The sequence below is a fragment of the Ochotona princeps genome, chromosome 27, assembly GCF_030435755.1.
Source record: "Ochotona princeps isolate mOchPri1 chromosome 27, mOchPri1.hap1, whole genome shotgun sequence".
Lineage (NCBI taxonomy): Eukaryota > Metazoa > Chordata > Mammalia > Lagomorpha > Ochotonidae > Ochotona > Ochotona princeps.
The window spans coordinates 23138034-23165127 of record NC_080858.1 but is presented as its reverse complement, the minus strand read 5'-3'; the positions used below and the strand labels follow the sequence as shown (position 1 = coordinate 23165127).

At 43.6% G+C, this 27094-nt stretch overlaps 1 protein-coding gene across 1 annotated transcript in view; it reads left to right on the top strand.

Annotated features, from left to right (window-relative positions):
- Positions 1 to 27094, top strand: part of PKP2 (plakophilin 2) — a 72408-nt gene that overhangs the window by 21463 nt on the left and 23851 nt on the right. The window contains exons 4-6 of the mRNA XM_058655772.1: positions 1364 to 1499; positions 10132 to 10339; positions 20513 to 20690. Coding sequence (XP_058511755.1) covers positions 1364 to 1499; positions 10132 to 10339; positions 20513 to 20690 — 522 coding nt within the window. The remainder of the gene's footprint in view (positions 1 to 1363; positions 1500 to 10131; positions 10340 to 20512; positions 20691 to 27094) is intronic.

Genomic DNA, 27094 nt, shown 5'->3' with positions numbered 1-27094 from the left:
TAGAAGTGGCGCACATTCTAGCTTCAATGCTAAATCTACTTTTGCTGAACCAGTTAAGTTTGAATCTTGGACCACCATATTTTAAAATATGAGATCATTTTATATTTTTCAGAATAGATACCAGGAATGTTCTGCCCCCATGTGCTCTTAGGTCACAGTTGTATGTTGGGAGGTGTGTTTGAGAAGCAGCGAGATTGTTTTTTCAATCAAGAGGCCATTGGGGTGCCCTCATGCAGCACCCCCACCCCAGGCAAGCACACCCTTCCCTGCCCATCCACACTCACACCTGTGCACATTTGCAGTCCTGTGGGACAGCCTGAGAAGAGAATCTGCCCCGTGTTCTTGCCGGCACATCCTGGAGAGGGTCCTGGGAGCTCACCAGTTCCATCACCTGCAAGGAATCAGGTGAACCGTCTTTGCAAGTAGTTTCCCAGATGACCTCTCGCATGAGTCTTAACTGTGACTCCAAGATGTCCGAGCTGAGTGAGGCTTCTACAGGGCAGTGCTAACCACGGCACGAATGCACCAGCACCCGCGTGGATAACGAGCTGCCCGGGCTCGCCATCCCTCCGGCAGGAAGAAGAGTGGAGGCATTTGGCAGTCACTGCTGTCTGCCCTCTGACCCAGGCTGCACTGGACTGCATCATCACCTAGAACTGGTGTGTGCTCCTGGGAGAGATGAGAAGGGAGTGCTGCTGCAACAGCAGAGCAGGTGGGGACAGAACGTGCATGGAACTGTTTTCTTCAGGAAAACACATGATTGCACATAATTGCTACCATCCCTGATATCATCACTACAGCGTGACTTCTTTTAATAAAACAGAATTCAGTTCTTCTAGATTTCATTGCTTGCACACACTATTCCATGCAACAAATAAGAATATTTTTGAATGCTTCTATTTTTAAACTCATTTTCAGGTGAACTAGGATTCTAGGTACCTCTGAAAACAATCTGATGGCTTTAAAGGGGAAATACGTTCTTGTGTGTGAAGTTATCAGGGTGAGAATAAAAAAACTTCATTTCTATGAATAAATTTACCTTAAATCCTACTTAAAAAGTATTACTGTGCCTTCAAAGTCACATTTGAAGGTACAGTAATGATGCTGTATATTTTTAGGAAAAAAAAAAACATTCTAGTTCCTTTCCTGGATGTACGCCCTGCTTCTGTTTGATGCAGTGTTGTCTCCACGGACTAGTCTACAGTTAGCTCTACGCCTTCCAGTCCCGGCTCCTGACTTTTCTTTTGGCTGAAGAAAAGCTGACACTTCGGAGTTCCAGGTGCTTCCCGGGATTAGCTGAGTCCTCTCTGGAGGACGAGTGGGTACGTGTCTGGGTCCTGCTGAATCTGTGCCATCTCTCTAGGAATGCGGACCTGGAGATGACCCTGGAGCGAGCCGTGAGCATGCTGGATGCAGACCACACGCCGCTGCCCAGGATCCCTGCCGCCGCCACGTTCATCCAGCATGAGTGCTTCCAGAAGTCCGAAGCACGGAAAAGGGTGAGTGTCATCTTCAGGCCATTCAAAACCCAGCGCAGGGTCAGGTCTGTGGGCGCGACCCTGACCCAAGGCTAATCATTTACACTCGTGTTTATCAAGATTGATTGGCTGGTTGATTTGAAAAAGTGGCAGAGGGAGAGATGAGTTTTCCATCCTCTGATTCACTCAAGTGGCCCCAAGTGCCAGGGCTGGTTGAGGTTGGAGCCAGGGTCTGGAGATCCCACTCCATCTGGGTCTCCCACTTGGTCTCAAACCGTTTCTCTTGATGTGGGATGCTGGTGTTGCAAGAAACAGCTTCAGGTACTTTTCCACAATGCCAGCTTCTATATAAGCCTTTAAAAATCTCCATTGAGGTTCCTCAGTGTAAAAGAAAATAGTCATTACAAAAAAAGCATTCCCAGTAAATTAGAAATTTAAAAATAAAGTACTATACAAACCTCCCCCTTAGCCTCTCTCTCTCCAGTTCCCCATTTAGAACCATCTGCAGAGGCACTTGCTGTCAGCACTGTGTACTTGGAGATTTTTCTGAGAGAGAGAAGCAGAGCTATCTTGGGCAATTGGTTTCTATATTTCAAAAAAAAAAAAAAAAGCATTAAACAGCCATTGCTTTACAACTCGTGTTTATTAAATTATTCATTATCACGGCAGTTGCTTGATGAATAGCTGTGTGTGTACCTTCACCTTTGGATACTTCTGCAGGTCTTCCTGTAGGGCACCTCAACAGAGCCTGAATATGCAGGTGATGATATATTTGCTCTAAAAAGTGATACATTTGGTTGGGGGGGGCAGAATCAACTGTAGTTCAAGAAGATATTCAGTGACAAGTCACTCCCTCTCACTCTAAACTACACTCTACACCTGCCCTCCCCCCACACATTTTGGGTATCTTTCCAGAAATATTTTATGTACACAGAAATAGTTGTTGGAAGAAGTAGTTCAATATCCTCTTTTTGTTTAAATGACAAAGAATATCATAGTACCTATTTTTTTAAATTTACTACTCTATCTTGGAAGTCTTCCATATATTTTAACCCCACCTCATTCTTTCAAACTGCTGCAGTGGTTGCAAGAATTGTTTAAATGTGGCCATTTTTGCTAGTTCATATTTAACGACTTAATTGAGATAATTTTAATCAGTTTTTAAGAGTCTTCTTTGTAATTATTGGTTTATTTGAGAATCAGACTGGCAGCGCTGGGCCGTCCAGCGGCTCCCTCCCCAGCTGTCCGCAGTGGCCGCAGAGGAAACCGGAGGCCTGAAGTTGAATCCAGGTTTGCCACACAGGTGGCAGGAACCCAGTAACCTGAGCCTCCGCTGCTTCCCGCGAGTACTGTGCTTAGGTGACATAGTAGATTATGTATCTAACCCTTTTAAAAAATTATTTTTTTATTTGAAAAGCAGATTTACAAAGGGAAGGAACGAGACAGACCTTTTATCTGTTTGCTCCCCAAATGGCCACAACGTCCAGAGCTGGGCAGGTCTGAAGCTGGAAGCCAGAAGCTTCTTCCAGGTCTCCCACACGGATGCAGGCAGCAAAGCACCTGAGCCATGTTCCACTACTTCCTTGGGCGTATTAGCAGGGAGCTGTATTAGAAGTAGAGCAGCTGGGACTTGAACCGGTGCCCATAAGTGATGCCAGTGCCACAGGCAGAGGATTAGCTTACAATACCACCATGCCAACTCTATGTTTGACCTTTTAAAAGACTGCCAAATTGTCTTACAAAGTAATTGTGCCATCTGGCACTTCTACCAACAATGTATAGAGTTCCTGTTCCTTAGACATGTTGGGTTTTTTTTCTTTTTGTAATGGTGAAAGCCTTACCAATAAAGTCTTGAGAAGTAGGGTGGGCATGTTACTCTTTTTCTGATCTTTGAGGAAAATAGCCATCTTTTCATCATTAATTGTGTTAGCTACTTGTGTGGTTTTCCATAATGACCACATCAAAATGAAGAACTTGCCTCCTACTTTTATGGACATTGCAATTAAAAAATAAAAACTTACGTATTATTTCTCTGAGAGGCAGAGAGGGTGTGCAGGCACGCCCTTGCCCTGCTCGGCATGAGCTTTGAATGCCTGCAGCACTTGGACTTGGGCTGATGCTGAGAGCTGAGAACTCAGTCCACGTTTCTCAGGTGACTGACCAGACCAGAGCTCACTCCTCATTGCTTGCTGCGTCACAGGGTCTGCACTGGCAGGAAGCTGGAACCCTGAGAAGGGCCGGGATTCACACTCTGGCGCTTGGGTGTATGATGCAGATGATCCGGCTGTGCTGCTGGCCTAACCACTAGGCCAAATGCCTGACTGAAGCTTTCTAAGATCCTTACTGGATATTGGAAGTTTTCACGTGCTTTTATACATGTTAAAATGTTTCAGTGGCATTTTATTGGAATGTTACTATTGTGCTAAATTGCCTTGATTGATTTTTAAAGTATTACCTCATTCCTGTGATTAACCCTACTTGATTGGGAGGTACTCTAACTTTGTGTGTTTTTTGAGTAGATTTACTAAAATTTTATTAAGCAGTTTGGGGGCTGGCACTGTGGTACGGCAGATTCAGCCACAGCCTGTAACACCAGTCCAAGTCCTAGGTGTTCCACTTGTGATCCAGCTTCCTGCTGACGGCCCTGGTGCTTGGTCCCTGCCATCCATGCAGGTGTCCCAGATGGAACTGCAGGCTGCTGGCTTCGGCTAGGCCCAGCCCGGCTGTTGTGACCATCTGGGGAATGAACCAGCCAAGGAAGCTTCTCTGTGTGGTTTGCTCTCGCTCTCTGTCTCTATAACTTTGACATTGAAATAAATAAATAATTCTTAAGCAGGAGAAATTTTATACCAATATTTATGAAAGATAGGCTTGGTAATTTTCTTGCAATGTCTTGGTGTCGTTTTCAATAGAGACAGACTAATACTGAACTCAAGGAGGAATTGTAGGGGCATCCCATCTTCTTCACTTTCGAGGAGTTTGGTTAGAATTGCAATCACTTGTTCCTTGCATGTTTGGTCGAATATGCTAGTAACACCGTCTGGGCTGGGAGTTTTCTTTGTGAGAAGATTCTTCACTGCAGATTCCATTTTGTGTTTTGTTTGTTTCCCATTGATATGGAGATACTTGGATGCTTTTTTCTTAGTGATCTTTGGTCATTCGTGTCATTCCAAAGATCTGTCCATTTCATCTGAGTTGTTGAAGTGCTCTTCATTTCTTTGTGCAGATAAGTCCTATTATCGTTTTCCTTTATTTGAAGAATTTTTATGTAACATCTATTTTAATCCAAGTCTGCTAATGATGAATGATTGCAGACTTATTATCTCTGAAAATGTTTTACCTGTAGGTTGTTTGGTTTTTTTGTTTTTAGTATTTAGTTGAAGAAGGAGAGGGAGAGCTCTATCTCTCACCCACTGATTTATTCCCCAGATGTGCCCAAGAGCCAGAGCCAGAGCTGGGGAACTCAGCCCAGAGTGCCCACACACGATGCAGGAGCACGTTCCTCGAGCCAGCTGTGTCGCCTGCACATTGGCAGGAAGCTGGAATCGGAACAGAGAGGGCACTTGAACACGAACACAGACACTCTGGCCGTGGGGTGCAGGCTGATTGGAACCCTGGCTTACGTCCAGGCCTCCTGACTCAGCTTCCTGCTGATGCACCTGAAGATGTCAAAGAAACTTAAGTAGTTTCTTTGAAGTAGAGGGGAAAGTTAATGACATTTGTATTTTCCCTAGTCTCTTTCATTAATTGCATCCAAAATTAAATACAATGTTTTTCTTTTTAAATTATTTGTTATTCATTTGAAAGGCAGATGGAAGATTGATTTTTCATGTCTTCCATCATCTGGTTCACTTCTCAGATGTTTGCAACAAACAGGGCTGCACCAGGCTTAAGCCAGGAAATCGGGGTGGCAGTGACCCATGTGTGTGACTGCCTTCCAAGTATGTTAGCAGGAAGTTGGATTGGAACCACTACGTAGCTGGGGCTTGAACCAGCAGCATTCCGATACAAGATGCAGACATGCCACCAGGTGGTCTGACCTGCTTCACCACATGCCCAGCTACTTACAGAGCTTTTACCTCTTCACTTTTATCTGGTATTTTCAAAACATTCATATTAGTTTTCAGAGAAACAAAACTCTTTCCTTATTTATGTTTCATCCACTTACAGGAGAGGTAAATAAATTGCATAATTACAATTCAAGTGCAGCCAACAAAAAGACGGAAAACAGACCTGAGTTACTGGTAGTAAACCCAGCCTGAATGGATCAAACCCAGCATGAAAGGATCAAAGGCCACAGGGAATAACTCTGTAGAAAAAAAAATAACTGTTGTTAATGTCCTCTCCTTCCAGTCAGCACTGAAAGTACCTGTGACCTGAAAAGGTGTGGGAATTTCCACCTAAATGCAAGGAAAGGAGTAGTTCTACAGCAGACGCTAACGAGGCACCCTCTGTCTGGAGTGTCCACTGCATGGATTCGCAGCCACCCACCTGGAGACAGTGTCAGAGCTCAGTGGTGGACGCCCCAGGGTGTCTTGCTGGCAATAACCACGAGTTCCACAGTCCTCTTCTTATGTTTGGTTAATGTGCCTGGTTGTTCACACAACAGTTGCTGAGGCTACATGTGAAGAGATGCAAAGGGTGAGGTGTGCGGGAAGGGTCTGGAGTTTCTGTGTCCTTTCTGGGCAGAGCAAGCTCAGCATGTTCAGTTGTCCAGAGCTCTCGGAACTCATCCCTTTAGAACTTCTGGCTGGTTAGTAGGTTGTGAGGTGGTGGGTGGCCAGGAGAGGGGAGTACATGCTAGCTCTCAGCCATTGGTTTACACATTTTACCTGCAATGGCTAGGGCTGGACCAAAACCAAAGTTACAAGTGGGAACTCAATCCAGATCTCCCACACAGGTGGCAGGGTCCCAAGTGCCTGCGTCAGTCTGCTGGCTTGTGCTCTAATGGAAAGCTGGAATTGGAAGAGGGGAAGGAGCTCAAACCCAGGCACTCCATTATGGAGTCCCAATGTGCAGCTGAATGACTAGGCCAAATACCCTTTCTGGATTTTCATGGATTAACTTCTTGGCCAATGACAGTAAGTTTAGTATTCAGCCCTCCCACTCTCCCTGGAGGTTGTGGAGTGGGACTCACAGTCCCACCCCTCCAGTCTTGTCTTGGATGTTTAGGGGTGGCCAGCCCGTCAGGCAGCTCTTCAGGACACAAATTGCTCAGAGACTGCGGGATTTTAGGAGTTTTGTGCTAACAAACAGGGACACAGATGTGAACCAAATCTGTGTTTCACAATATCCCAGCAGCCTACTGGTTTTGATGGTGCACTGGAATTGAAGTTTCACAAGGGGAGAGGAATGTGGTTAGTCCTGAAAATGAGATAAACAGGTCAAAGGACCTAATGCTGGTATTTTCACTTGATTTTGTGAATTTGTCATAAAATTGAGAAACTTTTGCGTATTTTTTACCTTGTATTTCTTCGGTTACTTGTCATTTTTTTAATCCATTGCTTATTTTTTTCCTAAGATTTGTGTCTCCTTAATTGACTTGTAGAGATTCTTTACCCATGATTGTACATTCATCCACAGTTGTCTGTGAGGCGCTTCCAAAAGTAAATTGAAAATCTGAGTAATAAAAAAGCTACACATGAATTTCCAAAGTTTTTATGCCACAATAAATTTTCTATTTAATTTTTCTGTGAACCTTTAAAATTTTTTAAATCCATACTTGTATCTTTAAAAAAACATTACTATTTATTGTAAAGACAGAGTGACAGGGAAAGAATTGACAAGTATTGATCTTCCATTTGGCCGCGAGAGGTAAGACAGGGCCAGTCTGAAGGCAGGAGCTGAAACACTGTCCAGGTCTCGCACGTGGTCGGCAGGGGCCAGAGCACTTAGGCCATCTGCTGCTGCCTTCCCAGGTGCGTCCCCGGGAAGCCAGATGGGAGACAGAGTTGCTGGACCTTGAATTGGCACTCCAGTGTGAGATGCCAGTGTCACAGGCTTCACCCACCACCACTCCACCAGCGTGAACTTGAACTGCCTTCATATGAGGCATGTGTGTTTTCCTACTTGATTATTTTTTTAACCTGACTTTAGTGTCTGTCATCACTCAAGATTTAAAAACCTTTACGAAGTCAAGTTTATCTATTTTGTGGCCTTTGAGTTGCTTACAAAGGTCTATCGTCACATCCGATTATTTTTGCTGTTTGTTCCAAGGGAAGCATGAATAAGTATTTTTAAAAGTATATAGCTAGTATTCGCTTTTTATATATATATAGATAAAGATATGTGTGCTAGAAGTTGGTCTTTTTATGGAAATCACATAAATCTAAACCTCTTTTTGTTCCCAGGTTTAAAAAACCAGGCATTATAATATGAGCTTTCACTTTACAATGTGAAATTATTCTTTTGTTGCCTCGTCTGGGCCAGATTTCTGCCATCTTCTGAATTACTAATATGATTATAAATATTTTGCTTACACATAGGATTGAATTTTTTCACATGCAAAGCTGGAAAAATGACTGGTTTTGAGAATAGTGAAGCATGGAAACTGTATTCAAAGCTGATAGTGAACATGCTTGGTAGGAAAAAAATCTAATACCATAAATTAGCACAAATAGCATTAACAAATTCCCGTTAATATTAAGCATGATCATGTAGTTTTGAATGTATCTGAAAAATGATTGGGACATGGATATAGAATGAAATTTTAAATCAATTATTTTTAAGGTATACTGTCAACTTTTCAGTCTGTGTTTTACTTAAGACGCTTAACATTTGACATGGTGTACTTTCTTCTTTTTGAAACTCTTACTTTGTCCCATAGTTTCCTAGGTTCCTCCACTTTTCCTCTATGTATTTTCTGTTTCTGAAATACCCTTCTTGAGCTGCTTTTTTCGGGCTTTTCTTATTGTATACGGCCCCCTGACCTCTTTCTGCTGTCTGGTGCTGTGACGGTTTGGTTTCTGGTGACTCACCCTCTCCAGCCCTTGGGTCTTGCCTGGATTCCACAGCACACGCCCTTCAGCTGACCGGAAGCCCACAGGGGGTTCAACATCAATGAGCACACGATCTGCTGTTTCCCTTCTCTCCAACTTGTGCTTAGTGTGTCCTCCCTGCTGTTTGGGAACCTGGACCATGGGGAATTGAGTCACACGGTGCTGGGGTTGAAATCCCAGCCCCCTGAGTACTCAGGTGACCGTGGGCAGCGTGTTTGCTTTTTCTGAGGCTCGGCTTTCTTACTAATCAAGGAGACGTGACAGCTGCAGTGCCGAGTGGCTGTGAGCGCGCAGTCGGGTGGTGTAGACCTGCTCCCCAGAGTGCTCCCTGAGGGCGTGTGGTCCCCTCTGCTGTGGAAGGTCGATGCACTCGGGGAGTCACCACTTCCTGGATGTCAGAGACACTTGGGTTTCCCCTGTGTTCTCTCAGTCTTCAGATCCAACTGATGCTGCTATTCCTGAAAGTGTCCTGAATCTACCCGCTTCTCTCCCTTGCTGCTCGGTGCTGCTGTCCTGGTCCCCGTCACCACCATATGTGAATGCAGCTGGTTCCTGAAGAAGTTCCCTGCCTTTCTTCTTATCTGTCCCTGATTCAGTCTCCTCAAGCAGCCACGGAGACCTTTGCAGACATAGTTTCCCTTGCCCATTGGACAAAAAATAAATCTTGTTAGTTCAATCTGTTTTTTTTTTTTAGATGGTCTTGTTTCTGTTCCTACTTCACATATTTCCACCAGTCATGATTTGCAGAAATGTTTTTAAAGCATTATTACAAAACTAAGCTTAAATTCATTATTAAAAATATTAAGAAACAAGACATTGACTTAAGTGCAAAACGTATTTTAAGATCCATGCTTACAAGAAATCTTACAAGTTTGTAAAAAACTGTACATTATGAAAAAACTATCACAATTTTTTGTACCACAATAATTTTTTTAAATTCTGTTTTTCTTGTGAAAACTTAGTTAGTGAAAATTTTAAGACATAAAAATTAAGATATTTATGGGATGGAACATGATATTTTAATACATATATAAATTGGGTAAAATCCAATCAGGGTATCTTTCTTCATGATGAAAGCATCCAAAATTACTATTTTTGAGTTTTATTTTTTAGTAGAGAAGTTTTTCATGAATTTCTTTTTTTAAAAATCCTCACATTTACTTAAAATACATGCATAATTTATGAGAATCTTTTGAAATATTCAAAGCAATTGGCAATTAGAATAGCTTGTATTTAGGGCCAGTTCGCCACCATGGTTGCCATGGTAAATTAATTTTTGGCTTCTAATATTGATGAAAGCAATTTATATCCATAGGCAAAGTTTTGTACTAGAAAAGACATTTCTGGAATTTGTCTCCCATGTAGCTTTTCTTGCTCCCTGGGTTCCCAGTTCTCTCCGACTTCAGCTCTATGACTGAACTAGCTGGTGTATCACTTAACCTTCCCCTTCAAGTGTTTCACACATTTCAGTCTGAACTTTCTACATTTTTCGTAAACTGACACTAGTTACTGCCTTAGACTTGGGGTGTGTGTGTTGTATGATGTGAGACCCAGGCCGTGCCACCTTGATGGAGGTGTGGGCAGGTCAGTGTCCATGATGTGCGATGCTGAGTGTGGTGGAGCATAGCTGGAATATGCGTCTGCTTCCTCCCCAGGTTAATCAGCTTCGCGGTATCCCCAAGCTGCTGCAGCTCCTCAAAGTTCAGAATGAGGACGTGCAGCGAGCCGTGTGCGGCGCCTTGAGAAATCTGGTGTTTGAAGACAATGACAACAAATTGGAAGTAGCAGAACTCAACGGGGTGCCTCGGCTGCTGCAGGTGCTGAAGCAAACCCGAGACCTGGAGACGAAGAAGCAGATTACAGGTGAGCGTGACTGCGCGCCACCGTGCAGCGGCCGGGAGCGCTGTGCGGCTGTTCCACCTGAGTCACGGACTCTAAAGGAACATCGTTACCGCCGAGCCGTGCAGGAATTCCTTCCTTTTTATGAAAGGAACAATTCTAAAGTTTTTGCTCCATATATGTTGTAAAGATTTGTTTGTTTATTTGAGAGGCAGAGTTAATAGAGAGGGAGAATCACCCACAGAGAGATCTTCCATACACTGATGAGTCCTCAAATGGGTGTGAAACCCAGTGCTGGGCCGGGCCAACTCCAGGAGACATGAGCTTCATCCCAGCCTCCCATGTAGGTGCAGGGGCCCGAGGACTTGGGACATCTGCTGCTGCTTTGCTGGGCTCGTTAGCAGGGAGTTGGATCAGAAGTAGAGCAGCTGGGACTCAAACCGGCACTCCTGTGGGATGCTGGCCCTGCATATAGTGACTTTGCCCTCATGCCACAGCATTTGTCTCTCTCTCTCCCCGCCCCTTAATATTTTAAATTAAAAACTCTATGTGCCTTTTACTAAATGATTTTAAAATAGTTTGTTGGCAAGATTAAATGCATGAAAATTCTGCATAAATTCACCATAATCAAGCATAACAATTTGACAGTGTATGTGAAGTTTCAAGTATTCAAAACACTCTAAAGGAAGCCAACAAAAACCTCACCCATTTATTTTTATTATTTACTAAGCAATCAGCTAGATCCATGCAGAAAAGTGAGATTGAGAGTCACACAGTTTCCCAATACATAGGGTCAACTTAAGCAAATGGTGTAAAAATCCGATCTTTCCCTCCCAGTTTAGTGCCATTTCCCTAGCTTCCCTTCCCTGAAACTGTAAAAAATGAGAGAAAGAATGGCTGGATACATGTTTTCATTGTGTACTTCATATTTCTGCTCAAATGCTGGTTTACACAAATAAATAACTTTCTCCCCAGTGCTCAGAATTAAAACAGTAGTTTTAGCAGTATGTCCTTGAAGCCTAGAGGAAGGGGGCTAGTTTTGTTTAAATGAATCATGTTCGCGGTGGAGAAGAACACGGTGAAGTTCATGTTTCAGCGTGAACCAGTCTCCCTACCGTCACCCCGAGCTCTCAGCCTGTGACCCCTGCGCAGGTCACAGGTGCAGTGGGGTGGCTGAGCACAGCTGTCTCGAGTGTGGCCTTATGGAAACTTGAGTAAGAACCCTCAGGGTCTCCAGGGATGCACGGTCATTCTTAAATAGTTCTCACAGAACGCTCAGGGTTCCAGCTCTTATTGGAAAGTAAACCTGTTTGACAGTTGAGAAAATATAGGCTCCAAGAAGTTAATACTTTTTACTACATGCAATTTTGTTTGAAATTAGTGTTAAGCGTTGACTGTGTTCTGATAAATAGTTAAGTTTAAGAAGAAATACAGTGTAAATCTCACTTTTCATTGAGGGTATTTTGTACTTTTGCCTTCCTTCCTCTGCTCCATATCAGCTTTCATCATTTCCTAGAACATGTGTTCATACGATGTCACAGCTGAGCTCTCTGTCTGGATGTGGGTTTTTTTTAATTTATTTCATTTTTATTGCAAAGTCAGATATACCGAGAGGAGGAGAGACTGAGAGGAAGATCTTCCGCGCGCTAATTCACTCCCAATGGCCAGAGCTGAGCCAATCCAAAGCCAGAAGCCCAGAGCCTCTTCCAGGTCTCCCACGCAGGTGCAGGGTCCCAAGGCTTTGGACTGTCCTCAACTGCTTTCTCAGGCCACAAGCAGGGAGCTGGATGGGAAGCGGAGCCGCTGGGACACGAACCAGTGTGTCCGAGGCGAGGACTTTAGCCGCTAGGCTTCCGCGCCAGGCTCTGTCTGGATGTATTTTAATTTGATAAGACAAAAGGAAAGGTAACCGAGCTGCCCTTCAGCCCGTGTGCTGTGTGTCCTGTGAGAGTTTCCTTCCATATGTATGGCTCACATTACAGCGCATACAGCAGCTGAGTCTCCTTGATTCAGCCAGCATTTATTGAGAAGCTTTTGGGGTTCTAGCATGGAGAATCATACCCCACTGAGGTTATAGATTTTGTTTTTCCATCTACCGAGACGTGAAAGATAACCATAAAAAACTGAAGACCAAACCACATTTAGAGCCTAAAATTTCCTTCATGGAAATAGATAGGCAGGCATCTGACTCCCAGTGAAGATGCCCGCGTGCCAGACCAGAGTACCTAGGCTACTGCCTCCGTCCACTTCTGACTCCAGCCTCCTGCTGGTGTCCACCGTGGGAGGCGGCAGTGATGACTCACGTCAGTGGCTCCCTGCCGTCCCAGAGCAGCCTGCTTGAGGTCCCAGCTCTCAGCCCTGGGTAGGGGCTACTGCTAGCGTTTGAAGCAGTGGATGTGAGCGCTCACGCGCTCGCGCTCTCTCTCTCTCTCCTTCCTTCTCTCTCTCCCTCCCACTTCCTTCCTCCCCTCTGCATCTCAAATTAAAATGAAGCAATAAAGGCCTCTCATTTTTCTACCTGCTTACTCAACAAATTTTTTAAAAATATGTTTAAAATAGAGTGATAAACCTCAGAGAGATTCCAATAGATTTTCTTGTTTTGTAGTCAGAAAAGACTTCCTGAAGGAGGTGTGTTTCATTGTGGACCTTGAAGAAGGGATGGCTTTGGGTTGTTGTTGTAAAGAATGAAAGTCATTCCTGGCAAGGTGAACATCGCTGCCAAACTAGAGAAACAGACAGAAGCTGCTAATCATGCAGTGGAATAGAGCTGTTGGCATTAGGGAGCACAACTAAGGTCTTGGGAGGAAAGGGGTGTGTGTGTGTGTGTGTGTGTGTGTTTCACGGGAGTAGTCCGCCGATTCACACTGCCTTTCCTCTTGCGCAGCCAGTAGGAAGGGAAAGCTCTGTGATCTTAATGCCATAGAAACCATCCAGGCATCATTAGATGATCTTGAGAGCTGATAAATGGATGTTGGCTGTGCAGTACTGAGAATTTCTGGTACAAGCCAAACATCCTTCCTGGAGAGTGTTCATTACTTGTTAATTGAATGAAAGCGATACGTGAGCCTTTGAGATACACCCTTCTAAATAACTCCTTTGGCTCTGCTAACATAAGTGCCAGATAAGTGTTTTCTCTACTTCTCCTGAATCTTTTTTTATTGGCCTATTCCTATGGCTTTTTACTAAGCCCTTGTTAAGATAGGACTTTCTGTTTTGCCTCTTTCCTGACAAGAGCCTGAGAGCGGAGAGCATAACTGGTGATGTGCATATTGTCACGGTGACGCCAGGCGGGGTAAGTACCTTGTCCAGAGCCACACAGTTACTGAAGAGCAAGGCCAGGTTCACACCCACTTTGACTGGGATGCTTTGCAGCATCACCACGTGTGTTCCTTTGGGGGTACATGGTGACTCATGTTTGTTTGTGTTTGGGAAGGAATTTGTGACTCTCAGATCAGCGTTCTACCTGACTCCGTTTTGATTCTAATTGTGTCTCTTCTTGCCTCTGCCATTTTTACGTCTCAGAGTAGCCTCTTCCCTGGGGTTCAGCGTTACACATTGCCAGTCTATCCTCCACTCTGTGCCCAGTGAGTTTTTTTAAAATAAGCTTTCTGTCGCATGAAGCTCCCTGTCACTTGTAAGATACTGCCCATGCTCTGTAACATCCCACACATTTATGATTCAAGGCCAGAGATCCTTGGTGGCCATGTCTTTTCTCACTCCTTCTAGCTCAGGATCTGTAATCCCCAAGGAGCTGCCGATCTATCTCCTACTTTCTTCTCATCCTTGTTTTTTTTTTTTGTCTCTGCCTTAGTGCTGGGCTGGAATCCTTCTCCACACCTGGACCACTTGCAGAGCCCGGATCCTGCAGTACACCCGCTGAAGTCTCTTCTCTATGGCATTCCAGATGCCTTCCTTCCTTCCTCCCTGAACTACCTTTGCATCTGGGAATACTAATTAGGTTGCCACTTAGGCCATGCTTGTGTTTATTGCAGCATAACTGCACAGTCCACATGAACTTCTTATGGCTGAGTCTAAACCCGATGCCTGTGGCCTGTGAACATCTTAGACTATGCACAAGTATGAGACTCAGGTGTGCTTGAAGATAAGATTCGGACTTTTTCAAGCCATGTGTTTCTGTGCATGGATAGGAAGTTCATCATTAGAACTTTTGTTTACCAGGAAGGAACATAAATTCACCAACCTTCTGGCATTTTCCCAACTAGCCTAGGAGGGAAGCTCTTCTGTCTTCTGGTAGAAAAGCACTGGGATCAAAGACTTCCTTCCTGTGAAGTTGCTTTTCTGCCTTCCTCAGTGTGGTGGTGGTGTTTAATTGAAATGAGAATAGCACATCCTAGTTCACCTTCAAGCATGTTGGGCTGTGAGCATAGGCTGGAATGAGTGGACTGGGCCTTGGTTAGGGGGTGTCATTCTTTCAAACAGCATGTTTTAAGAAAAGTCAGGGGATGGTGGCAAAATTTGCTAGACATGCATATTGATCTCTGCACACTTCATGAAAGTATGTAATTGAATTTCTGTATTGTAGGAGAACATCAAAAATGTATTGCTGGGACTGGTATTGTGGCATAGCACATAAAGCCACTGCCTGCAGCACCAGCATCCCATGAGTGCTGGTTTGAGTCCTGGCTGTTCTACTTCCCATCCAGCTCCCTGCTAATGCACCTGGAAAAGCAGCAAGAATAGCCCAAGGGGTTGGGTCCCTGCACTCATGAGGGAGACCCAGAAGAAGCTTCTGGCTCCTGGCTTCAGCCTAGACCAGCGGCTTTTGCAGCCATTTGAAAAGTGAACCAGCGGATAAGACCTCTGTCTTTTCCTCACTTTTCTTTAACTCTGCTTTTCAAATAAGTTAATCCTGTGAAAAATGTATTGCTATAAAAACTCATTATGTACCTTCGTTTCTTTTTTTAGAGATTTGTTTATTTTTATTGGAAAGGCAGTTTTACAGAAAAAAGGAGAGACAGAAAGACCTTCCACCCACTAATTCATTCCCCAAGTGGCTGCAATGGCTGGAACTGAGCCAATCTGAAGCCAGGATCCAGGAGCTTCTTCTGAGTTTCCCACATAGGTGCATGGTCCCAAGACTTTGGTCATTCTCGACTGCTTTCCCAGGGCACAAGCAGGGAGCTGGATGGGAGGTGGAGCAGCTGGGACACGAACTGGTACCCATATACCCATTTAGGATACTGGCATTTGAAGGGAGGTGGGGAATAGACAATTGAGCTATTGCTCCAGGCCCTTTGTACCTTCTTTAACTAAGTGTATGTTTTATTTTGCACTCAAAATATGCATCATTTTGAGTTTTTATTTAACTTAGAAAAGTAGTTTTTGGATTAATCTGATAATTCCAGGTGAGACTTTTAAAAATTAGGTGAAAAAAGGCATATATCCATGCCAGAGGAATTGTAAAAGAATAATAATAATCCTTTTGCTTAGTGGCCACTTTGAAAAGCGAGTTTAAAAAGGACCATTTTTGTCTTTTGCCCTTGCTACTCCTGTCATCCCCTCTTTTCCTCTTCGGTGAAGGAAGGATTCAGTTTTACAGTGCACAAGTTTTGCTGTCTGAGTGTTTATGCAGAGTTAGGGAAATAACTATTTCCTGTCTTAGCAGGCAATGTTAGTAAAATATGGATTTTAATATCTGTAAGATGCTTTTATTAACTAACTGCAGTGTTGCAAACATCACAGTTGGCAGTCAGTTTCTGGTTAATACAATTATTAGTCACTCATAATTACTAATTACCCAAATTATAGCACTATCAGAATCCAGTTCTCTGATTAGAATAAGAGCCTAGTGATAAAAATCATGAATACACCAGCTGCAACAAAAAATTATAATAAAAGGAACTTACGTACTGTGAATAAGTGGGAAAATACAGAGTGAAAACAGGTGCTGTCCAGGTGGCATCATAAGGTAACCCTCCACCTGTGCTGCCACCATCCTGTATCGGCTCTGCTTCAAGTCCAAGCTGCTCCACTCCTGCGTCCCCTGCCAATGGCCTGGAAAAGCAGCAGAGGGTGACCTGAGGCCTTGGGGCCCTGCATCCACATGGGAGACCCAGACATGTCTCCTGGCCTCTCCCTTTGAAACAGCCCCCCTTTAGCTTGAGGACATTTAGGGAGTAAACTAGCAGATGGGAGATCTCACTCTGTCTCTCTGTAGCTCCCTGAAACTCTTTCAAGTAAAAATAAATAAATCTTTAAAAAAAAAAGCCTAAACTGTAAATAACATATTAGGGAATTCTAAGGATTGAATAGGATATGGCTCACAGACTCAAGTAGTTGTTCACAGTTTAAATCCCCAAAAGTTTTGCATGGTTTGTGCTGAGAGTATGGTCACTTAAGTGTGTCAGTGCTGAAAGCGTGGTCACTTAAGCAGATGACACTGTCTAGGAGGTGGAAGTCCTTAGGTCACTGGAACTAACCTTGGAGGTTAGTTCTGGGGAGCAGGCATGGCTTCTCTGTTCTGCTTCCTGGCTTACCAAGTGACTGACACTCCACTGTTGCCACCCAGACTGTGGAGCCAGTGGGGCCTGCCAGACCTAGACTTTGGCTCTTCAAAGCCATGAGCCAAAATAATCCTCCCTCCCTCGTACACAGCTTGTCTTCCATGTTCAGTTGGCATGAGGAGGACCTGACCCATACAACAGTCCAGAGTCTCCCCCTGTAAGGAACGTCTGTTCAGAGTTCCCTAGTACATTGGTTTTCTGCGGCCACAAATTGGAATGGTTATCTACCTGTAAACTTCTAGAATCCAGCCCGAATCCCTGGCTCAGTGAGTGCGGGTGTAGCTGGCGACTCGGTCTGATTTACTGCTGGGCTCCTGCTGAGGCTGCTAGTCCAAACACTGGTTTTGCTAGAACACAAGCCCTTGTTATTGTCTCAATAAGGGATGAGCTCAGTTCTCCTGCCCCACTGACAGGCCAGGATCACCTTACAAGCAGGTCTGTCTAGTTTTTTCAGTGTTGCCTTAGAACTGTCACAGACTTTCTGTGAGCTGAAATCTTCTTTCTTAGAATTTTCTAGTTCTAGTTTTGCCTCCTAGAGTCATAGAAAATTATGACTGGTGGTTTAAATCTGCATTTCATAGTTACTTAGGAACATGTATTCTTATTCATGTTAGCCCTAATATCTTAGTGTAAAATATTTTCCTGATTTTTCTACTGGTATTTCACTGTTCAAAAATGTGGCAGAACTGTATGTTCGGATTACTGCGCTTTTGTCTCACACTACTGCTTTGTGTGTATGTGTGTGTGAGGGTGTGTGTACAGTACTGTGTAGAACTCCACATCTGTGCTGAGCATTGGAGCTTTACCACCTTCCTGGCATCTAGAAATGTGACAGGCTTGACATTTCCATACAATAGCCTACATTGAAAATTCAAACATCACACTAAAACTTGTCGAACGATATACTTCTGTAGAAATAATGTGGTATGCTGTGCTACAAAGGATATTTTGCCTCTTGGAGGACAAATTCCATTCCCTTTGTTCGGGTTAATCCTCTCTGGTTTTTGTTGTAAGGTATGCTTCCCTTTGAGTGCCCTGTGTGGTCCTTTTTAAAAAGGAAATGTCATTATGCCTGCCTCGGGCAGGCTGAGACTATTAATTTATTTGCTTATTTAGAACTCAGGAAGTTTTCTTTTTTCTCTCTCCTTTCTAGCTTTCTTTTGTAGTTTAGAAACTAAAACTCAACCTCAGAGCTGCCTTTGAACCACCTTCTGAGTTGCGTTCTTTCTGTTCCTCTTCCAGGGCCTCTTAAGATCAAGTGGGAGGAATGAGGTCATTGTGTTATAAAACGCAGCGGGGCACACTGCTCCTAAGCCACAGGCTAGCTCAACCAGGACAAGGCTCCTAGCAGGCCAGAGATCTCATACTCACCCGGCAGCGGACCCAGTGTTACTGAACTTAATAGAAGCCTTATGTAGGCTACAGGCTGCAGGCGACATTGGGCTATTGTACCAAAAACCAGTCAGGAGGGATCCTCACAAAATCTGAAGAAAAATGTGTATTATGGAAAAAACTAGGTATGGATTTCAAAATGATTTACACTAAAATGAACTCTTAATTCTGTTTTCACTAATTTTTGAATTCCCTTCTATGTATACATAACTAGAGCAAACTAGTTCAGCCCAGAGTCCATATTTGGCATAAGGTGCTTTAATTGATTGGGCCAGATGCAAGTATGATTGAATAATGACCATGCTTTAACTGTGCAGACTAAGTTATCATGCATTAAGATCGGCGGGGGGGGGGGGGGGTGATGTCACCACCTCATTCAGCCAAGGCTGCCACGTGCACTTTTTTCATAAAGTGGACCGTGCTCTGTGCCTGTACTTCCCCTTTTCTTGGGACAGACAACAGTGAATTTAGGAACTGTCGGCGCAGAGGCAGGGCAGGAAAGGAAGAAAGCCTCAGCTCTTTCCGCTTGCCTAGATACTGAGCTGGGGTATCTCACTGAAATATAACAGATAATGAAGCCAGTGTACACCCCTGCTGGGGTAGCAGTCGTTATGCATTTCTGCCACTGAGTCATAAATACTTGAGCACCAAATTTACTAGAAAAATCCTAAATGTAAATACTGCTTTCCATTCTCTCTCAGGATCAAGTTTCAATCTCCCCGTCATAAATGCCCTGGAAAGCACCGTGTCGTCCTCACGTCTTCCTAAGGGGCTTTTGTGGTCCTTCCCTGCAGTGTGGGGATTGAGAAGGAAAGGGAACCTTAGTAACTGTCGTGCTAGTATTGAACAGTATTTAGGCGGTGCAAGCTGGCAGATAGATGAGGTGCAGTGCTTCTTTCTGGCTTACGCTGCCAAGCTGTAAAATAAGACGTACAGCAGGTAGCCAGGGTAAACTCCTGGAGGGCATACATTTATCATTGATTTGGAGGCAATAAACACTAATTGGTGGTGGTGATCAGCTGCTGCTGACAGGCATGGAAAAAGACTTAGTGCAGGCTCTCCTGGCTGTTTATTCAAGCAAAATGTCAAGTAAAATTTATGGGTAGTGAGGATGGGAGGCCAGGGGAGGTAGTCTCCCCATGATCGCAGGGAGAAGTAAGCAAAGAGGCTCTTTATGATGGTGATGCCCTACACCCAGCAGGACTGTTTCGTGTCTGCCTGTTGCTGAGCCCAGAGTTCATTATCCCAATGAGGTCAGCTCTGTAATAGGGTCTTTAAAGACAAACAGCAATAAATGTTTAAGTATTACTGGCTTTCACTGACATTCTGTTTAATTTCAACATGTACATTTTTATGTCTTAGGCTGTGTATCTTTAATTGTTCGTTGAACCAGCTTCCATTCTCATCTAATTATGTAATGAGCCATAAACAAATTCTTTCAGTTGACAAAGGACTTGTCTACCTTCCTCTTCCTCCTACTCCTGGTCACCAAATCTTTTTTTGTTTGTTTCTTTTGCCATAACTACTCAAAGTCTTGGAGGTGACAGTCTTTTTTTTTTTTAACTTTTATTTTTGAAATTTATCGTACAATTCTGTAGAGTCTGGGATTCCTCTCTCACCCCCAACCCCCAGTTTCCACCCCACCCCCTGATTGATTTTTCTCATATGTTACAACTCTTCATAAGGAGTTACAATTTCATCAGTCTCCTGTTTAAGTGTGCCCCAACATTGCTGGTACGGACAGTGTCAGACATTCCATCATCCCACTGTCTAAATATATCCAACATTTTCACTGGGAGTCCATCTTTTGTTTGGAAGTAGAGGTGCATGTTGGATTGTGTCTTCACTTCTGGATATGGTAGTCTCTATTACTCTACCTCTATACATTCCAGTTTGTTTGATGGATTCCTTATATTAGAGAGAACATATGGTATTTCTCTTTTTGTGATTGACTTATTTCACTGAGCATAATGATCTCTAGTTGGGACCACCTAGTTGTACATTATATAATTTCATTCTTTTTAATGACTGAGTAATAGTCCATGGAGTAGATGTACCACAGTTTCTTTAGCCACTCGTCTTTGGATGGGCATCTGGATTCTTTCCATGTCTTTGCTATTGTAGATTGTGCTGTAACTATAGGATTACAGATCTCCTTCTCACACGTAGCTTTAATTTCTTTTGGGTATATTCCTAGGAGCAGGATAGCTGGGTCTGGAGGTGACAGTCTGAACTTTTGACTCCACCTTGCACTATTCTCACGATGACTCTGATTTTCTAGGTTTGCTGTGGAATTTGTCCTCTAACGACAAACTCAAGAATCTCATGATAACAGAAGCCTTGCTCATCCTGACTGAAAATATCATCATCCCCTTTTCTGGGTGGCCGGAAGGAGACTACCCCAAGGCAAATGGTTTACTTGACTTTGATATATTCTACAATGCCACAGGATGCCTCAGGTAATGCTACCCTGTACCTACCCACAGCAGCCCAGTGGAAAAATTAAAATTAGGCAGCCCAAAGGGAACCAGGATATTTCTACCTCTCTGTCTTTTCTCTAGATATACTGTTTTTTTGTTTTGTTTTTTTTTGTTTTTCTGAAAGGGACAGAGCTTTTCCATCTGCTTCACTCCCCAAATGCCTACAACAGAAAGGACTGAACTAGGCCAAAGCTAGGAACCAAGAACTCAATCCAGGCCCCGTACATTGGTGGCAAGCCCCAGCTGTTTGAGCCATCACACTGTCTTTCAGGTTGCACAGTAACAGGAAGTTGGAATCAGCAGAGCCAAGATTAGAACCCGGGTGCTCCAATATGGCATGGGGGGACATCTCAAGAATGACCTTTTCTGTTTTGTTTTGTTTTCATTTGAAAGGCTGAGTTACAGAGTGGGGTAGGGGAAGGGAGCCTCATCAGCCATAACTGACCAGGCCAAAACCAGGAGCCAGAAGCTTCATTCAGATCTCCCACCTGAGTGCAGGGGTCCAAGCACTTGCACTATTTTCCACTGCTTTTCCAGGCACATTGCCAGGGAGCATGATGGGAAGTGGAGCAGCCAGGACTCCAACTAACACTGGCAAACATGATGACAGCGTGCAGGCAGCAGCTTAGCTTAGAAGTGTCCTAACCGCTGTGCCCAATGGCTGATCAACTTTTTTCCTAATTTTCTGAGAGACTCTATTTGGGTGGTAGCTAAGGGGATTTATTATGACACTTATTTTATCCCCAAAGTTAATCATAACATAATATGAAGGCACTTCAAAAAGTGTATGAAAAATGACTTTGAAAGTTTCTTTCGAAGTTCATGTAGTGTTTTCAGAACACATATATTTGTGGACTTTTTGAAGACCCCTTCCATACATGGATTTCAGAAATTTTTTTGCTAATTTTGTGTAAAGCTGTGTGGTAGCTACTCAGGGGTGCATGAAGAACCTTTCATCTCCTAGGAGATTAGATGACCAAATGAACTGGAGTACAGTTACACTGACCTGTGTGGAGAGCACAAGATCTCAGAACATAACGGCTACAAGAGCAACAGCAGCTTCCCTGGAACTTGTTAGGAGTCTCAGGTCCCACCGAGAGCTACTGAATCAGAACTCACACAGGAAGGCCCCGTAGGCTGGCTTCATATCCCCTGCGAGGGGTTGCTGATGGACACTCAGGTCCAGAAAGCACAGCAGGAGTCTGGAGCCAAGGGCCCAAGCTGGCCAGCCAAGTGGGATCAGAAATGTGCGAGGCAAGCCAGGCCCTGATGGACTCTCCTGGGTGAGGAGTGGAAGACAGGATCAAATTCCTGAAGGCTTAAGAAGAGCCTGCCTGGTCTCCATGGAATCCCTCTTTTGAACTGCTTTTCCACAGTGCTTCTGATCCAGCTGCTTAAACACATTTCAGGTCTTAGCATTTGTCTGAAGTGCCATGGCCTTACCATGTCAAGTTTCTTACCAGGCAGACATAGCAATCAGAGCCGTCCATTCAAACTAGCAAAAACTTAGCTCAAGGTCACAGAGCCTCATTTACTGACCTATGGAAGTGAAGGAAGTGGACGATGAGCCATGGCCTCGCCGCCTGGGAGAGAAATTGAGCAGCCTTGGGACTCATTCTTTTCTGTCTTGAGCTCATCTCTGCTGGATCTTGTTTTGCACACTGGGCTGCTTCTTTAATCACTACACTATCACGCCAGGCCTTTGTGCTGCTTCTTTACAAATGTCACAGGCAAACTTGACTTAGGCCTGTGTCAGACAAAATCAGCCTGTTCCTTCAGAGGGCCGTGCCAGGCTCCGGGAAGTCTCATTCCAGACTGCTTCAGAGAGGTACATGTCGTTTGAAATACCCTTCCCCTGGCTGGGTACCATGGCCTAGTGGCGAAAGTCCTCGCCTTGAACGCCCCGGAATCCCATATGGGCGCCGGTTCTAATACTGGCAGCTCCACTTCCCATCCAGCTCCCTGCTTGTGGCCTGAGAAAGCAGCCGAGGACATCCCAAAGCCTTGGGACCTTGCACCCGTGTGGGAGACCCGGAAGAAGTTCCTGGCTCCCGGCTTCGGATTGGCGCAGTACCAGCCATTGTGGTCACTTGGGGAGTGAATCATCAGATGGAAGATCTTCCTCTCTGTCTGTATATCTGACTTTGCAATTAAAAATAAAATAATCTTTAAAAAAAAAAAAAGGAAATACCCTTCCCTGAACTGGCCTTGCCTAGTCAGGTATACTTTGCTATACTGCAACAATGGTCAACTCTGTTAGATATCAAGAGGCACAGAAATGCTTGTTTGAGCAAACAAAACAAAAATTACAGCCTAGACAAGTCTACTTGCCAAAGTTTGTGGTGGCAAGTGTTTAATCTAGAGGTTAACTGTCTCCTGGAATGCAGTGGTGCTCTGCACCTGAGTTCAGCTTCCTGCTGCTGCACGCACGCTCAGGTGGCAGTGGATGAGTCCTGGCCGTACTCGGCTTGTCCCAGTGTCAGCAGCGGCCAGTAGGGAGGGAACCAGTGGATGGCAGATCTTTATTACCTCTCTTTGTCTTCCAAATAAACACATTTTAAAAGTTTATGTAAAAATTGACTCAAAAAATAAGATTGAAATGCATGCATAATTCCTTCATAGTATGCATGTTGCATGAATGTTTTGACTAACCCTTCTATCTATGAATTTCTGATTTTTATTAATCAAAGAAAAATGTCTTTTAATTCCAATTTCCAAGAGCTTTATGAAATACCCATGAACAGTGTTTTTGCGTTGGGCCACACTGTGTTCCTTTTATGCCCACAAACATGCCTCATACACACCAAAGCAGTTTTTTTTTTTTCTAAGATGTCCTAGTTCCCTTTGCATAGTCAAAACTTAATTGATCAGCCCAGGAAGCATTTTCTGTTATCTGTTCCTGGAATACTTAGTCTCCTCATCTATAACCATCTTTCAAAAGCTTGTTTTATGTTCCACCTACCTATGAGTGGGATCATGAAATACTTTTATTTTCTTTTTAAAATTTAATTTATATAATTTTTTTCAAAATTAAACCATTCATTTTTAAATATAAAAAAGCTAATTCTGTATGTTTTTCTTACATCTTTAATCTCTTACATCTTTAATTTCTTACATCTTTAATCAGACCTAATTCCTAGCATAGTGTAAGGAAGCATATATAGTTTTTGAATGAAATGAGCAACTCAGTGAATGAACAAATGAAAACAAGTCAGTGGGATTTGTAACAGAAAGTAACTAAAGAAACAGAAGTTGAAAACACAGGCTAAAGCCAGATTGTGGGGGCCCTGAGGGTAATGTTAAGCAGTTCAATTTTCCTTTCTTCTGCAAGCAAAATTTGCTTTGTGGAGGACAAAAATATAAGTTTAGTGGAAGAGGAAGGAGTTATAGTATTTCTAGAAATGGTACATTGAGCAACTGGAAAGTTTTGGATCTCTTCCATGATCTCCAGTTCTGAACAAAGATCAGAAAATACATGAGCATACCTCAGAAAGTTTATGGAAAAGTGAAATTAAAAGATGCATTGGCTTTGCTATTAAAGAAGTTTCAAATTCATGCTTAGGATTTTTTTATGAAATAAGTTTTCTATAAACTTTTGAAGAGTTCTCTGTGCATGGAATTCAAAAATATTTTTGCACCAGTGTATATTTGTCTCTTAATTCTACATTCCACACATCTTTTGAAGTGACTTTATTCCTAAAATAGGAAAGGCAGTGCCCTGGTTGGCATATGTTTTCCAGAACATGTAACACTCCAGTCAGAATGGCAATGTTTTAGAGTTTTTTCAAAATGATCCCTACTACTAATTTGGGCTCTTTTCAAAAGCAGAGTGTAACACAATGCTGGGAGATTGAGTACCACGCTCTCTGTGCTTCCTAAAATGTCTGCTCTTATTTCATCTGTATATCTAGTTTATTTCAAAAATAACTAACATTTATTGTTTTATAGAAACTATTCTAAGCTATATAGGAATTTTCTCAATATTCTAACCCTTATAAAGGAGATTTTCCCTAGTTTTGTAGATAAGAAAACTGATATTAAGGGAGCTTAAGTGATTTTTTCCAAACAGCTGATAAAAGAGCTGGAATCCAAAGCCAGGAGTCCAGCCTTCAGAACCCTAGCTTTTAATCAGAATGCTAGCTGCATTCGTGTTTGGCGTGTGTCCACAGCCCCCTTCTTGATCATGATGTCAAGAAGGCCGTTGTACAGTGGCCCAGTTCTCGGCAGGCCACTGGGTCTGTGTTTCTGTGTTTTTGCTGTAGAACTTCTATACAGGTGGAACTTACACAGGTGGTGTTTAGTCAGGATGAAGCAAATCTAGTTGGTTATCCTCCCGGGAGCTGCGTAGGTGACTGCAAGGTAGCCAGCTGTCGCCGCTTGGCCACTGAGGGCCGGGAGGAACGTATTCCAGATGTCAGATGTGAGAAGAGGTGTCTCAGAAGCAGCAGTTTAAGAACACTGATTTCCATGACAATAGAGTCGTCTGCTGAGTAGCCACTTTTTATTCCCTGCCTACTCTAAATGTGTTTTCAGACAGATATTGACTGCTTCTAGTAAGAATCAATGGTAGTTATCCTTTAAGACCATGAAATCAACAACTCTCTTAGTTGATACTAATTCATGAGCTACTCCATCCTCTGGTGGGTTGAGAGTCAACAGTAAATTGTACTGGCCGCATAGATTTTTGGCATGTTTGATGTCGCTTAGTGTTTTACAATCCTTTCATCTGTCTGCTCTGGAGAAGAAGTTTAAGGAACACCAATGACTTTCTCTGTTGACGAGGCTTGACACTGAGAGAATTTCTGGTCTGCATGTGGCAGTCGTGCTGCGTCTTCTCGGCAAGTGAAGATGTGTGCTCTGCTACTGAGCTGGAGACTGTGACAGTAGTTCTCCCTTCCAGCCGGCTCCAGTGAAAGCACATTCATCCAAGAGAGCATGAACTGCCTGACCTCTGAAAAGACCAGCACTGCAGGTGCAGCGTATGTGCCCAGTAGCCAATGACTGACTTGGAGGCTTAGCATCGGCCTGCGGCATTGGCCAGGGCCTAGGTGCTGTCTTTAGATTCCTTTGGAATGACGTGCTTTTCACGATTGAAGTCTTCCACTGAAAGGCGATACAGATTTTACAGCTGGCACAATGATGGGCTCTTGCAAGTTTGTGTTTTTAAGTTACACCAGCACACTGAGCAGGAAACACCAAGCTAGGAAAGGGCAAATAAACCGACTGCTCCTGTGTGTCCCGGAGCCGCTCTGTGAGCCTGACTGTTGGCATCTTTTCATGACTCCATATTCAGTGACATAATGTTGGCAGCTTGAAATCAGCCTCAGTGAGAGTGTTCTCAGAAGCTGGCACCTGCTCTCCCTGAGGCCCCCCCCCCATCCTGTTCCTCCTGGTTAAGTATTTTCCAGCCCCTGCTTCTGGTCCTGAATTGTCCTTCACTATTACCATAACATCAAAATGTGAACAGCTAAGACACACATTTCCCCAGAAACATCTTTTTTTCAGAGAAGCAGTTCCTGGGTTTTCTTGTAAGGGATTATGGATTTGATCATTTTTTTTCAAAGTTGTCTTTATTTACTTGAAGTATGAAGTGTAACTTACTTTAAATGTTTCCTAACTGATTCCAACTAATAGGCTATTCAGATACCTGAAATTCCAGATTTGTGTGGTAATCACAGAATTTTGAACTACTGAAAAAGCCTCCTTTGATTCTGTATCCCCACTGCGTGTACATGTTTGCCTTTGTACACACACAAACACACACACACGATGTGGTCCTCTGCTTTCCTGTGTAACCTGGGATTCATAGTGCCAGCTCTGGGAGTTGTGACTGTGGTTCCATAGCGCTTATTCAAAAACCTTTGGATGTCAGATAAATAATGCCAGTGGTTCTTACCAGAGGTAAATCCAAAATTTGTGCCAAAGATTTTTCATTGTTTCTGCATTCCCCATACCATTATTTTATCAGGTTTTTATTTTTAGTGTTTTTTTTTTTTTAATTTTATGACACAATTCCACAGAGTCTGGGATTTCCCTTTTTTTGAGTTTTATATATTTATTTGAAAGGCAGAGTGACAGGGAGACACACACACACACAGAACCTTCATCTGTTGGTTCACATCCCTTATGTCCACAACAGCCAGAGCTGAGATGGGGAAGCCAGATGTCAGGAGCAAGGAATTCTGCTCAGGTCTCCTCATGGGTGTCAGGAACCCAGTTACTTATACCATCATCCACTGCCTCCCAGGGGCATTAGCAGGAAGCTGGGTCAGAAGCGAAGTCAAGATTCCATCCCAGGAATGTTGATATGGCTTCTGGGCACCCCAAATGGCAACGTGGCCTATTGTACTGCAGTGCCCATATCTTCCAGATCATTCTTATGA